This window comes from Oncorhynchus masou, chromosome 5 (assembly GCF_036934945.1).
Source record: "Oncorhynchus masou masou isolate Uvic2021 chromosome 5, UVic_Omas_1.1, whole genome shotgun sequence".
NCBI lineage: Eukaryota > Metazoa > Chordata > Actinopteri > Salmoniformes > Salmonidae > Oncorhynchus > Oncorhynchus masou.
The window spans coordinates 48,051,737-48,065,879 of NC_088216.1; the positions used below are offsets into that span (position 1 = coordinate 48,051,737).

Here is a 14,143-nt window from a genome sequence, read left to right on the forward strand (position 1 = left end):
AGGCCTTCATGGTCAAATTGAGGCAGAGAAACCACTACTAAAGGACACCAATAATAAAAAGAGACTTGCACGGGCCAAGAAACACAAGCAATGGACATTAGATCGGTAGAAAATGTCCTTTGGTCTGATGAGTCCAAATTTGAGATATTTGGTTCCAACCGCCTTGTCTTTGCAAGACGCAGAGTAGGTGAACGGATGATATCAACATGTGTGGTTTCCACCGTGAAGCACGAAGAAGAAGGTGTGATGTTGTAGGGGTGCTTTGCTGGAGACACTGTCTGGGATTTACTTAGAATTCAAGGCACACTTAACCAGCATGGCTACCACAGCATTCTGCAGCGATACGTCATCCCATCTGGTTTGTGCTTAGGGATTATAATTTGTTTTTCAACAGGGCAATGACACAACAGACCTCCAGGCTGTGTAAGGGCTATTTGACCAAGAAGGAGAGTGATGGAGTGCCACATCAGATTACCTGGCTGCCACAATCACCTGAACTCAACCCAATTGAGATGGTTTGGTTTGAGATGGACCGCAGAGTGAAGGAAAAGCAGCCAACAAGCGCTCAGCGTAAGTGGGAACTCCTTCAAGACTGTTGGAAAAGCATTCCAGGTGAAGCTGGTTGAGAGAATGCTAAGGGTGTGCAAAGCTGTCATCAAGGAAAAGGGTGGCTACTTTGAAGAATCTCAAATCTAAAATATATTTTGAATTGTTTAACACTTTTTTGCTTATTACATGATTCCATGTGTTATTTCATAGTTTTGATGTCTTCACTATTATTTTACAATGTAGAAATGAAGAAAAACTCTTGAATGAGTAGGTGTCTCCAAACACTGGTACTGTATGTGAAGATCAGCTGTCTCTGAAGTTCTCGAGTCAAGATGATTATGACTGTCAGTAGGATTGCATCTCGCAATGGGTTAATTGACTACTGAGAGGGATGGGGGGCAAACAGAGTTGATTTTATACCAGCGGGGCCAACAGGGACTTGTCTTTCACACTAGAATATATTTTTTCAAACATTGCAATATGCTCATCTCTTGCCTGTTTTTCAGTTGTGACAAAGGTCTTGCAGTGTATACACCTAGCACCCATTGAGTAGGGTGGCAAGACATTTCAAGGGGGGAACTTCACACTTTTGTTCAGATTCTTGTCTGCAGGGATGAAAAGAGGCACATACAGTATGTTGAAAGCAGTTGTTTCTGAGCCTTTTCTTTAGCCCTTTTTGGGAAGACTTCCAAACTCAATCTAGGTAAGGGTATGTATCCATGTGTAGTCGATAAACCCTTCAAGCCACTGGGGGGATTTTTCTGGGGGATTTTCACTCAAACGTGTCTGTGTAGATGCATATGCGAGTCTCACGCCAATCAGACCATGGATATAATAAGGCTTGCCCCTGGACACTTGTAACTTCAGTGGGTGGCTGGGCGTGGCACTGCCAACATCAAACTTGATGTTGGGCCAATCGCAGCATCAATATATTACAATATACTGGCCTTAGGACCTTAGGACCTTATCAAGTCTATAAACAAGATAGGCGTGGACACCCCATCATCATACTTAAGGTAAAAACAGGATATCCAATTTGAAAATGGACAACTGCAGTGCATTCAGAAAGTATTCAGACGCCTTGACTTTTTCCACATTTTGTTACGTTACTGCCTCATTCTAAAATGGATTAAATAAATTGTTTGGCCACCCACCTGAGCAATCGGAGGAGAAGGGCATTGGTCAGGGATGTGACCAAGAACCCGATGGTCACTCTGTCAGAGATCCAGAGTTCCTCTGTGGAGATTGGAGACCCTTCCAGAAGGACAACCATATCTGAAGCACTCCACTAAATCAGGCCTTTATGGTAGAATGGTAGAGTGGCCAGATGGAAGCCACTCCTTAGAAAAAGGTACATGACTGCTCGCTAAGAGTTTACCAAAATGCACCTAAATGACTCTGACCATGAGAAACAAGATTATCCAGACTGATGAAACCAAGATTGAACTCTTTGGCTTGATTGCCAAGTGCCATCCCTATGTTGAAGCATGGTGGTGGCAGCTTCATGATGTGGTGATTTTTTTTCAGTGGCAGGGACTGGGAGACTAATCAGGATCAAGGGAAAGATGAATGAAGCAAAGTACATAGAGATCCTTGATGAAAACCTGCTCTAGAGCGCTCAGGACCTCAGACTGGGGGTGAAGGTTCACTTTCCAACAGGACATCGACACTAACTACACAGCCAAGACAACGCAGGCGTGGCTTTGGGACAAGTCTCTGAATGTCCTTGAGTAGCCCAGCCAGAGCCCGAACTTGAACCCAATCGAACATCTCTGGAGAGACCTGCAGTGACGCTTCCCATTCAACCTGACAGAGCTTGAAAGGATCTGCAGAGAAGAATGGGAGAAACTCCCCAAGTACAGGTGTACCAATCTTATAGTGTCATGCCCAAGAAGACTCAAGGCTGTAATCGCTGCCAAAGATGCTTCAGCAAAGTGCAGAGTAAAGGGTCTGAACACTTTAAAAAATGTAATACATTTACAAAAATGTCAAAAAATCTGTTTTTGCTTTGTCATTATAGGGTATTGTGTGTAGTTTGATGAGAGAAAATAAAGATTTAATCAGTTTTAGAATAAGGCTGTAACATAACAAAATGTGTATAAAGTCAAGGGGTCTGAATACTTTCCAAACACACTGTATATTCTCGGTCCAAGACTACAAGTACAGGCCTGGATGTGACATCCAAAAGCCCATTTTGTCACCTATTTATATATTCCACTCCACCCAACCAGAATCTCCCTCCTCTGATGACGCACTGATACGACTAAAACCTACTACGGTTTTTTAATAGGTTTTATTTTATTTTTTATCTGAATTCACAGCACGTTCGTATATATGGATATAACAAATATATTAAATATATATACATTTAAAAGCCCTAACCCTGGTCTGCTTTTGGAAAGGAGATTCAAGGCTCAATACAAACCAGTGTTAAAAAATGCAGTGACGATAGGTTTCTTTTTCCTTTGAAACACAGAGTGAAGTCTGTTACATCAAAGCAGCATTTCCACAAATCCTGGAGCTTCTGAACACACACTTCAAGTATGTCAGGAAATCGGACAATGGGCGCTATGTCAAACTCTTGAAAAAGGTCATATATGACCTCTACTCCCAAAACTGCATACCTGAAATTAATGAGGAGATTGAGGTAAGTGCTACTTACTTATGAGCTTTCCTACTCTAGTCCAGAAACAGTCTCTTCCAAAGGTGTTTTGGATTGTGCCACGGTGCATCATGCAAAATGCATCATCATTATGAGGTGGCAAGTGACACTTTGCAACTTGACAATCCTATGTCTTGAAAATTTGTCTGCTGACAGGCGAAGTGAGAGGTTTTTACTCCACCTAAAATCTGGCCAAGAAAATAAACCACAAATTGAGGCATTTTTGTATGGAGGTCAATGAGTTTTAAATTTGGTTAACAACAAAATGTAATGGTTAGGTTGTAATGCATGCACTGATATAAGTGGACGTAAGTGTCATTTCGGCAACTTAAAAAAATACTACTTTATATAGGAGTTGGGCCTGTTTTTTACACGCTTATCTGCCCTCTCATTGGATAGAATGGTCCCACCTAATCTCGCCTCCCCCAGCCTGCCGTCAATGTATTCCATTAGAGTGGTCACATGACTATCTTGTCAATATAATGTATAATCTTTGCTGCTCACATGCAAAACATTTGGTACTGTATCAACAGTACACCAAAGGAAAAACTACCAAAATATATTTTTGGGGTTGATTTTTCCTTTATTTTATGAGAACCAACATCCTCACTGTGAAGTTTGAACAAGCTAAATGGCTAGTCGTATCCATGATCAAATATTAAATTAACCCCAATACAAAACAAATGAATTGATCCAATCAGAGTGATTGATTGAAAAAAATTCTTAGTTGATTTCCTGCAATCAAACAAAATATTTTGAAATAGTTTTACTTTTTGCAAAGTAATTTGTTTTATAGATCTTTACAAAACCCTTTCAAACTTTTAAATACTCTAAGACATAAGCCAAGATTGCCGATAGCCAATGCAGTGGCTTTGAAAACAGACACTTTCATTTTGTGAGAAAACTGTATATAATGATCTACAATAGCCTGCTCCTCTGGCAACTCCCTTCACTGAGATCTGAGTTTTCATCATTAGAAACATTCATTAAGCATGATGTATTATTCAATAAGTGCCATTAAAAACCACTTGAAAGTGTTTCGGGAGGTTTTGAATTGTTAGAATGAATGTGACCCGTTCCATCTCCTCTCTCCTGCCGTCCGTGTCACAGGACACCCCATTGAAGTTTGTCAGAATGCACAGCACCTCGCCCAGAGAGGCTCTGACGAAAGCCCGGGGGGTCATTGAGATGTACATGACCCTGATGACCAAGAGCAACGGGCCCGTCGACTGGAACTGTGAGGAAGAGTATGCAGAGGATTACCAAGAATCCACCACTGCCCTCCCCACCCACACCACAGGTAGCAGGAGATATAAACTAATAATTATGATAATATCTATTAATATCCATTCTAAGAGATAGGTAGTCATTTTGTGTAGTTTTACTGGTGGTTTCAGTCTCCCATAACTACCACATACTTTATTGATTGTTATTGCCATTTGTCCCCCGTAGTGGTATATTTTATGAGCATAGGCTGGAAAGATCATCTTTTATTTGGATCTGTCAACTTGCATGTTATGAGGAAAATACCTAAATTAACACCAGAAAATCTCGAAAACACACACCTCAACAATGCCTCATGTTAAAAAGCCAGCAATGCTCCCAGAAATTATTAAGAGATTCTGTGTATATGTTTACTTTGCTGTTTCAGAAGAAAACATTTTGCCACCTATGATTACTCAAAGCTGTTTTCAGACTGTTCTCTTAGAGCTATTTACCCTAACCATTCCCATGTCCCTGTCCTCTGCCCTAGCTGAACCTGAACCTGAACGCCAGTGTACATGTCCCACAGTGGGTCCGGTAACCCCTGATGTCTCCCTGGTGTCCCACAGCGTATGGAGCAGTCCCCCACAGCCCACCCTCTCCCAACTCACCTCGATTGTGCCTCCCAGGCCGACTCATCCATCCCTGGGTACCAATGGCGCTGAGCCCCGGGTGTTCCTGGTGAGTTCTGGTACCGTAACATCCCCCTTCCCCAGGGAGCTGCAGCGGACTGGCCCCGATGGACGTTCACTTGGAGGGGGCAGAGAGGGGGATATACACTGGGACTTTCATCCACCTTCACCCAATGGAACTGAGTCAGATTCGGGACTCTACCAGGCAGTTGCTGACACCCCCTCTGCCACGAATGAACCTTCCCCGTCTTCCCCTCCTAGTCTGGTTCTCCTGGGGACCGTTGGCTCCCATGACGAGACATTTTACTACCCCCAGACTGAGAGGATAAGGGAGACTTCCACAGCCCGACCAGCAGGGAGAGGAGCAGAAGGCTCACCCCACAGTCACTTCGCTGTTGCTGGGGCTAAGCTGGTCACACCAGTCCCTTTCCTTTACAAGTTGATTGGCATCACCCCCAGTAGTGATGAGAGCACTGCCTATGTGTTGGCCAAGAGGTCGCTGGATGCCAGGAATTATGGAATACTTCAGGATTGGGTTTCAACAGAGACCCCTCAACTAGAGGACACTAGAGAAAAATACCCAGGCACAGAGAGATATTTACATGACTGGAACTCTCCGATTGAAAGCACTACGACCGAAGCAACTCTACGTTTGAAGATGACAGTGGAGGAGCCAGACAAACTACACACCACTACAGAGGCACACGACCAAGTCACGAAGACTGAGCCAAACCATCCTAGGACATCCTATAAAGAAGTATTCAGCACAGGTAAAGCAAAGCACCCTGTTTAAACTAGTTTGTGATTTCAACGGATTCAAACTACACACAATCAATTTCATAGAGATTAGCAATTTATTTGACTGCACTGGTATTAACCCTCTATAGTCTAAGCTCGGTCTAAGATATAAAAAGAGCAGGAAACTATATATATATAATGGTGATAAACCAGGGGGTTTGGTCAAGACGTTTACACAGATCAGACACGGACAGAGTAGGATTAGCTCGGTTTCAAGGGTGTGTAATTAAACAATAAATGAAAAGAAAAGGTTAGGTCTCCCCCATGAGACCTTCTCTGGGATACCGTCTTCGGGCTCCGGGTCTTGCTCAGTACCTTGGTCTGTCAGGATCTCGTTCGGGATGCCCACCTGGCTAAAGAGGTGGAACAGCTCCCGGGTGATTCCCTTGGATACCACTGGCCGTAGGGGAATGGCCTCGGGATACCGGGTGGCATAATCTACCACCACCAGGATGTACCGCTGTCCTCGTGCTGTTTTTACCAGGGGTCCCACTATGTCCATGCGTTCAAAGGGTACCCTGATGATCGGTAGGTGGACCCTCCTCATCCTGGGCCAGTGAAACTGGGAGGCGATCCGTTCCCGGGTCTTCTCCATTCCCAGGTGCACCCCCAACAAGTGGGTGTGGGCCAGCTGAAGAACGGTTCCCACGTACCGTTGGGGGAGCAACAATGTAGCTGTCCATCCACCCCTATCACTTGGGCTGCGGCGCCTTTCACGTTCGGATCCTCCCACTGGGCCGTCCCGAATTGTCCCATCAGTTGGCCCCCAAGCGGGTGTCTTGACTGGCCCCTCGAAATCGAGGAGAGGAGGCTGCGCTCCTCCTCCTGTGGTTCCCCGGTGAGGGGGGCGGGTTCTGGCGCCCCCTCCGACTCCGGACCCATAGATACAAGTTGGTCAACTCCGGGCCACACAGGCGATGGGTCGTCCCTCTCTTCTTCTTGCCACTATTTTTTTTATCCCCTTATTTTAGGAACTAAACTGTTCCATGAATATTGTACTTACATTCATTTTTTAAATATTGTACCGGGGATCTTCAGATGAGAGAACCTTCTGGAGAATACCATCGTGTTCGTGGGAGTTTCAGCTTTCCACAGACAGGCTAGTGTGCAGGACAATCCGTTCGAACGCTACAGACGTTTTTGTGAGAAGGGGATTTCTCATGGTCTGACAAACAGCTCTAGCTCGAGCTACCTTTCACAGCAGATGCTGAAGGGCAATGTCGGCTGATGTGGTGGATTGAGATGCAGCCCATGCAAAAAACTGATATCTAGCTTAAACAGACTAATGTTGATGGGGGTTTCCATGGGGCGAGGAACTTGTAGATCAAGGGTTAACCTGATACTTACCTGATAATACCAAATGCTGTGCTATTACCATTTCACCATGTAATATATGTGCAGTGACTATAGGACCTAGGCCTTCAGCGGGACCAATAATCTTCCAATATGTTGTATCAAACTCAAAAATAAAAAAACTTACTGAAAACATAGCATCACTTAATTCACCTGTCATTATATCTTCTGTAGTCAGACCAATGAGGAGCAATGCTTTTTGATGCCATTATGAATGAATCAAACATGCCTGGCCACGCTTTGGGCAGCAGGGCACGAACAGAGACAGAAACGGCATAGTCACACGTGACACAGCATAAACTGATGCAACCAGCAAAATAAAAAACACACTGTTTACACAACTTATGGTAGCCTAAAACCACTATCACACTATCAGAAAGACCGACAGCAACAACACCTCCAGCACTCCATGGCGCTGAAGGTGAGACAATTTTGGTCAAACACATAGACAAGGCTGATAGACAGGCGACAGCAGTCACACACGGCATCAAATAATGTTAGGCCTCGTGAAATCATAACAACACAAAAACACAATCATTTATTCTCCAAAATGAATATTAGCTGTTACTTCCCATTGCAAATATATTTGATCATGTTCATCACACTAAGGGACAGATCGAAATTTACAGAATGACTACCCGGAGGAAAATGGGAGAGGGTCATGCTTTTCAGAGGGGAGGAGAGGAGTTCGTATTTTTTCAATCTCGTCCAGGGGAGGGTCATGTAATTTGTAATTGATGAAAGTTCAATATTTCTCAGAAATAGAACTAGTTGCTAATTTAGGATATACATAACGGTATGTGTATGATACCGCCCCCTCATCTCTGATTCTCCACTGGGAGCGCAATATCAATTTCAATATTGTGGTCTCAATCAAATGATCCGTAGCCTATAGGCTGTGAAGTGCATGCTTGGATGAACACAGAACACGTTTATATTTCTGAAATAGCTGCTGGAATGGTGTTAATATAATTAGTCTGCATTACACACTGCAATGGATATTCCAAACCTGAGCCCCGGCCTGCTCTGCTCTTGCTGATCAACAACGTTTGTGTGTGTTGCTTAACCAATCGCTGTGCTGTTTAAGGCTACAGTGACAGTTCAGGAGGAAAGTCAAAGGTTTCTTCAGAAAATAGGCCTTATCCAAAAACGCACCATCTTGCGGGCGGACTAGCCTATAGCCCATGTTCTGTTCAGTTTGAGACGGAGAGCACGAAGATAAGGAAGACTAGAGGTCAACTTTGATAGCTTGCTACTACTGTGATTGATGTGATGGAAAACAAAATACAGCATTTATTGCCCATTATGTGTCATTCAGATTTATTGACCTCACAATAAGCCAGATTCTTACATTATGGTGCTGAAACTTGAACCTACTCTGTCTGGGGTGGAAAGCAGGCCCAACTTTTGAAAGTACCATGCTTGTATTCCTAATAACGTCTCAGATATAATTATTTGTAAATGGGGGCAGTTTTGTTGTAAACAAGACACATTGATTTGGCATTGGATAAATATGATAAGAGGAACACACAGGCCTAGCTCTGTCCATACTTAGCCTGTCATTTTTGTAATTTGTGTGTCAGCTAATATGTAAAATGACATAGAATTGCATGACCTGCAAATATGATGATAGAGTCATGCAATGCTTTTACTATAAAGGAGATCTTTCCACCCCTATTCTTGTTCACGGTGGTCTGTGAATACACAATCTTCTGGCCTGTAGCCCTGTGCACGTCAACATTCCTGTGTTGCCATAAAATGCTTAGAGGATGAAGAACAGTTTCTAAAACTGCATATCTAAGGCTCTGGTCTGTCCAGTAAGTGAGGGTAAACGGTAGATATGTTCTCTGCTATCCACTTTGTTTTCATTATTATTTTGGGTATAGAGGTCACTAGTTTTTTTTCAAGCATTCAGGGAGGGCCATCCATTTCCATTTCACGTACGATTTTCTCCATGTATCGTTCACTCCCTAACCAGTGATCGGAAGTTCATGTTCAGCAATTTTTCATTGCTTTCAAAGAGATAACTAATAACAACTGAGTTGAAAAATGTAAAAAAAACTGTGCCACTCACCAGATGAAGATTATTTGCAGATTAAGTTTGAAAGAGTGCGAAAGTTAATCTTGAAGAGGGTGTTGCTAGCAAATGAGTAACATCCACCTTGAAGTTGATAACAGCTGCTGCTGCTGCTGTCGCCATTGTCACTCTACTACAACACAAGCTAACTAATGTTACTAGTATTAGCATGAGAAAACTACTGCTTGCGCCACTGATTGTTTTTTCTTGCGCTCTCAGTGGTGACCTGTCTAAGCCTTTAAGAAGGCCTAGACACGTCTCTTTTTTTAAACTGTCCCACCCATTGCAAGTCAACATGTGATTGGTCACTCCACTGTCACCCCAAGATTCACCTCTAATACAGTTGAATCAAAGAGAGTACAGTATGAAGCTAAAACTGCTTCTACAATAGAATCTCCGATCACACTTGTAGACAATGTTATGGCGATGTTGGCTAGCAAAGCTCATACGTACTAGAAACACTTTGCCATTTGCAAAGGCAATCCTTCGATATCAAGTTGTTTTGCATGAAAATTAAAACGTGTCAGTTTGTCGCTTTCATGAGGTTGGAGTAATAACATGTTTAACTACATAAGACATTGGCTCGAATCTAGGTTGTGCCTTTAGATTGATCAAATGTAAAGCTAAGGAATCATTTTTCACATCCATCATTGACTTCTCAAAGCCCAAACTCACAAAGGCCTTCTGTCCAGCTTCTGAAGGCCTAGCCAATGGCTAGCTGAGCTAGCTAGATATTTCTACGCAGAGACCACCAAAGAAAATCGCGATTGGATATTTTTTCTCTTCAGTATTAACCCTTCTCTTTCCAACACAAACTGAAGAGATGAAATCAGAAGATCATCAAAAGCATCGTGAAGATGATATATAAATGACAACATTTTAAATTTGAATTGAATAAATGCCTAGATGGCACTCATGGTTCCCCACTGCACTTTGTACCATCAAATAAATGCCCTTGAGCTTTGAATAAAGATTCAGTCTCCAAACAATGGCTCATACTCTTCCTCATTCTCCCTCAGATATCCTGTCAGAGAGGACAGCGGTAGACGATGCTCCTATTTCAGAAAGGTCCAGTGAAGGCTCAGTGAAGGAATTCCGGCATGGGAAAACTGGTCACTCCGATTTAAGCATCTCCTACCAGACAGCCTTTATCATTGCAGCAGTGTGCAGCGGACCAATCCTGATCATTACCCTATTCTGTCTCAGTGAGAAGAAGGTAAGATGGATCACACACTGAACAAGATATGCATTTGTTGGTCACAGATACTTTAAAAAAAAGTAGGGGCGTAGATAAGAAAACCAGTCAGTATCTGGTGTGACCACCATTGGCATCATGCAACGCGACACATATCCTTCGCATAAAGTTGATTGTGGCCTGTGGAATGTTGTCCCACTCCTCTTCAATAGCTATGCGAAATTGCTGGATATTGGCGGGAACTGGAACACTGTTGTACACGTCAATCCAGAGCATCCCAAACATGCTCAATGGGTGACGTGTCTGGTGAGTATGCAGGTCATGGACTGAGGAATTTTCAGCTTCCAGGAATTGTGTTCAGACCTTTGCAACATGGGGGCCATGCATTATCATGCAGAAACATGAGGTGTTGTCGGCAGATGAATGGCAAGACAATGGGCCTCAGGATCTCATCACGTTATCTTTGTGCATACAAATTTGGCATTGATAAAATGTAATTGTGTTCATTGTCCATAGTTTATGCCTATCCATACCATTACCCCAACGTCGTTGGCAGTACATCCAATCGACCTCACAACCGCAGACCATGTGTAACCATGCCAGCCCAGGACCTGTACATCCTGCTTCTTAAGGGTGGGCTTATTTCAGGCAAAGTGAGGGCTGCCCTTGGAGCCAACTACCTTGGTGCCAATGTGGAACCGATGAGCAAAGGTGCATTGGCACAATATGGGCAGTTTACATGGGTCTAATGTTTTAACCCTCATTGGGCCAACATTATGCCAACCTTGTGCCAATGTGGGCATTGTGTGCTGGGAAAAGAGTTGATTATTTCAAGCAAAGTGAGGACTGCCCTCACGAGATATGGGCTACCCACACTGGGACACACTGGGGCAATGACTTGATGCGGAAAGGCACATGGGCCCAATGTGGGCAGTCTGTTTGAGGCCAATATTTTAGACCACATTGTGTTAATCTGGAAATCTTTGCTGGGTTAGTGCTTAATGCAAAGTTAATGAAACACTGAAAACAGCCTGAAGTGATTTCAGTAGTAGCTGTGTCAGACAGTATTTTTTTGGTATTTCAAAATGATGTGGTAATTGACACGTTTTGTACTGTCTTCAGAATTCCCTGCCATTGATAACATACAATTGTGTTTGTTGTCCGTACCCTATGCCTGCTCATACCATAACCCCACTGCCACCATGGGGCTCTCTGTTTACCATGTTGACATCAGCAAACCAATCGCCCACACTTCACCATACACCTGGTCGGCAATTGTGAGGCTGGTTGTATGTACTGCCAAATTCTCTAAAATGGCGTTGGAGGCAGCTTATGGTAGAGAAATTAACATTCAATTATCTGGCAACAGCTCTAGCGGACATTCTAGCAGTCAGCTTTCCAATTGCACGCTCCCTCAAAACTTGAGACATCTGTTGCATTGTGTTGTGTGACAAAACTGCACCATTCAGAGTGGCCTTTTTTTGTCTCCAGCACAAGGTGCAGAGTCATATTCTTGATATGCCACACCTATCAGGTGGATGGATTATCTTCGCAAAGGAGAAATGCTCAATAACAGGGATCTAAAAAAATAATTGCAACAAAATGTGAGCTTTTTGTGCATGTGGAACATTTCTGGGATCTTTTATTTCAGCTCATGAAACATGGGACCAACAATTTACATGTTGCGTTTATATTTTTGTTCAGTGGTAGTTTACATCTACCTCTAACAGTGGGGAAAACCATGCTAACTCTTCCCTCTCTGATTCCTAAATGAAAATCGAATTACATTTTTTTTCCAGAGACTCCAAGCCCTTATCCACAGTACCAGCATAATTGAAAACCAGAGGTACATTTATTTAATTATATCCTTAAATGTCATAGTGCTAAAAATAGAAAACATAATGAACAGTGGAGTCCTTTGAAGGCTATTTACACTAATCAGCGTGGCACTATTGCTAAGCAACGACAACCACAGCACAGACATTATGGCATTGGTGTGCTACAGCTACAGAAATTGTCAGGTGATGGACTCATTGTTTTGGCTCGATCATTTGCAACTTATAATGAACTCCAACTCATATCGATTTTTCCTGTAAAGATATCTGGAAACCTACATTATAGGATATATAAATGTTAGACAGCAGCATTTATTGGTATGTTCAGTGTTATCCTAGTGATCCTGGTGTCCATCCCTATGTCCAGATCAATGAATGTATTGTTTCAGATAATTGATTAGGATAAAACTGCAGAAATGGTCTGTTCTGTTGCAACTTATTTTTACATAATGAATATGATACCTCACCCTCACAATTCCATTGTCTAGTCTGCACTGAAACCTAACCCATGTAACATGTTCCACAGGGCATGCAGCAGCATTGAGGACATTGAGCTACAATATTGTAAAGCCAAGGATTGAGAGAGTTGGTAAGAGCCACTACCTGTCACGGTTTTCTGTAGGTGAAAGAGAGTCGGACCAAAATGCGGCGTGTCAATTGCGATCCATGTTTAATTAAGAACACTGAAGAAACACGAATCAATACAAAAAACAATAAACGTAATGAAAACCGAAACAGCCTAATACTGGTGCAAACTAACACACGACAGACCTAAGGTCAAAAGGACAATCACCCACAACACCCAACCCCAAACAGGCTGCCAAACACAGAAACCGACAAACTAGACACACAACATAGAATGCCCACTCAGATCACACCCTGACCAAACAAAACATATAAACATACAAAGCAAACTATGGTCAGGGTGTGACGGTACCCCCCCCCACAAGGTGCAGACTCCGGCCGCAAAACCTGAACCTATTGGGGAGGGTCTGGGTGGTCATCTGTCTGCGGTGGCTGCTCTGGTGCTGGATGTGGCCCCCACTTCACCATAGTCTTAGTCCACCACCTTGTCCTCTTCCTTGGCCTCCTAACTACGGCGACCCTACTACATAACCCCACTGGACAGAGGGGCAGCTCCGGACAGAGGGGCAGCTCGGGACAGACGGGCAGCTCGTGACAGAGGGGCTCTGGCGCCTCTGGGCTGACTGGCGGATCAGGAAGAGTCTGGCTGACTAGCGGATCTGGAAGAGTCTGGCGGATCCTAGCGGATCTGGAAGAGTCTGGCTGACTGGCGGATCTGGAAGATCCTGGCTGACTGGCGGATCTGGAAGAGTCTGGTTGACTGGCGGATCTGGAAGAGTCTGGCTGACTGGCGGATCCTGACAGACTGACGGCTCTGGCTGCTCCATGCTGACTGGCAGCTCTGGCGGCTTCTTGCAGACTGGCAGCTCTGGCGGCTTCTTGCAGACTGGCAGCTCTGGCGGCCCATGCAGACTGGCAGCTCTGGCAGCTCCTTGCAGACTGGCAGCTCCTTGCAGACTGGCAGCTCCTTGCAGACTGGCAGCTCTGGCTGCTCCTTGCAGACTGGCAGCTCTGGCAGCTCCATGCAGACTGGCAGCTCTGGCAGCTCCATGCAGACTGGCAGCTCTGGCAGCTCCATGCAGACTGGCAGCTCTGGCTGCTCCATGCAGACTGGCAGCTCTGGCAGCTCCATGCAGACTGGCAGCTCTGGCAGCTCCATGCAGACTGGCAGCTCTGGCAGCTCCATGCAGACTG

At 44.1% G+C, this 14,143-nt stretch overlaps 1 protein-coding gene across 1 annotated transcript in view; it reads left to right on the forward strand.

Annotated features, from left to right (window-relative positions):
- LOC135539732 (uncharacterized) overlaps positions 1-14,143 on the forward strand; it is a 46,211-nt gene that overhangs the window by 20,657 nt on the left and 11,411 nt on the right. The window contains exons 5-10 of the mRNA XM_064965807.1: positions 3,026-3,196; positions 4,322-4,511; positions 4,965-5,876; positions 10,354-10,550; positions 12,329-12,375; positions 12,891-12,953. Coding sequence (XP_064821879.1) covers positions 3,026-3,196; positions 4,322-4,511; positions 4,965-5,876; positions 10,354-10,550; positions 12,329-12,375; positions 12,891-12,945 — 1,572 coding nt within the window. The 3' untranslated portion in view covers positions 12,946-12,953. The remainder of the gene's footprint in view (positions 1-3,025; positions 3,197-4,321; positions 4,512-4,964; positions 5,877-10,353; positions 10,551-12,328; positions 12,376-12,890; positions 12,954-14,143) is intronic.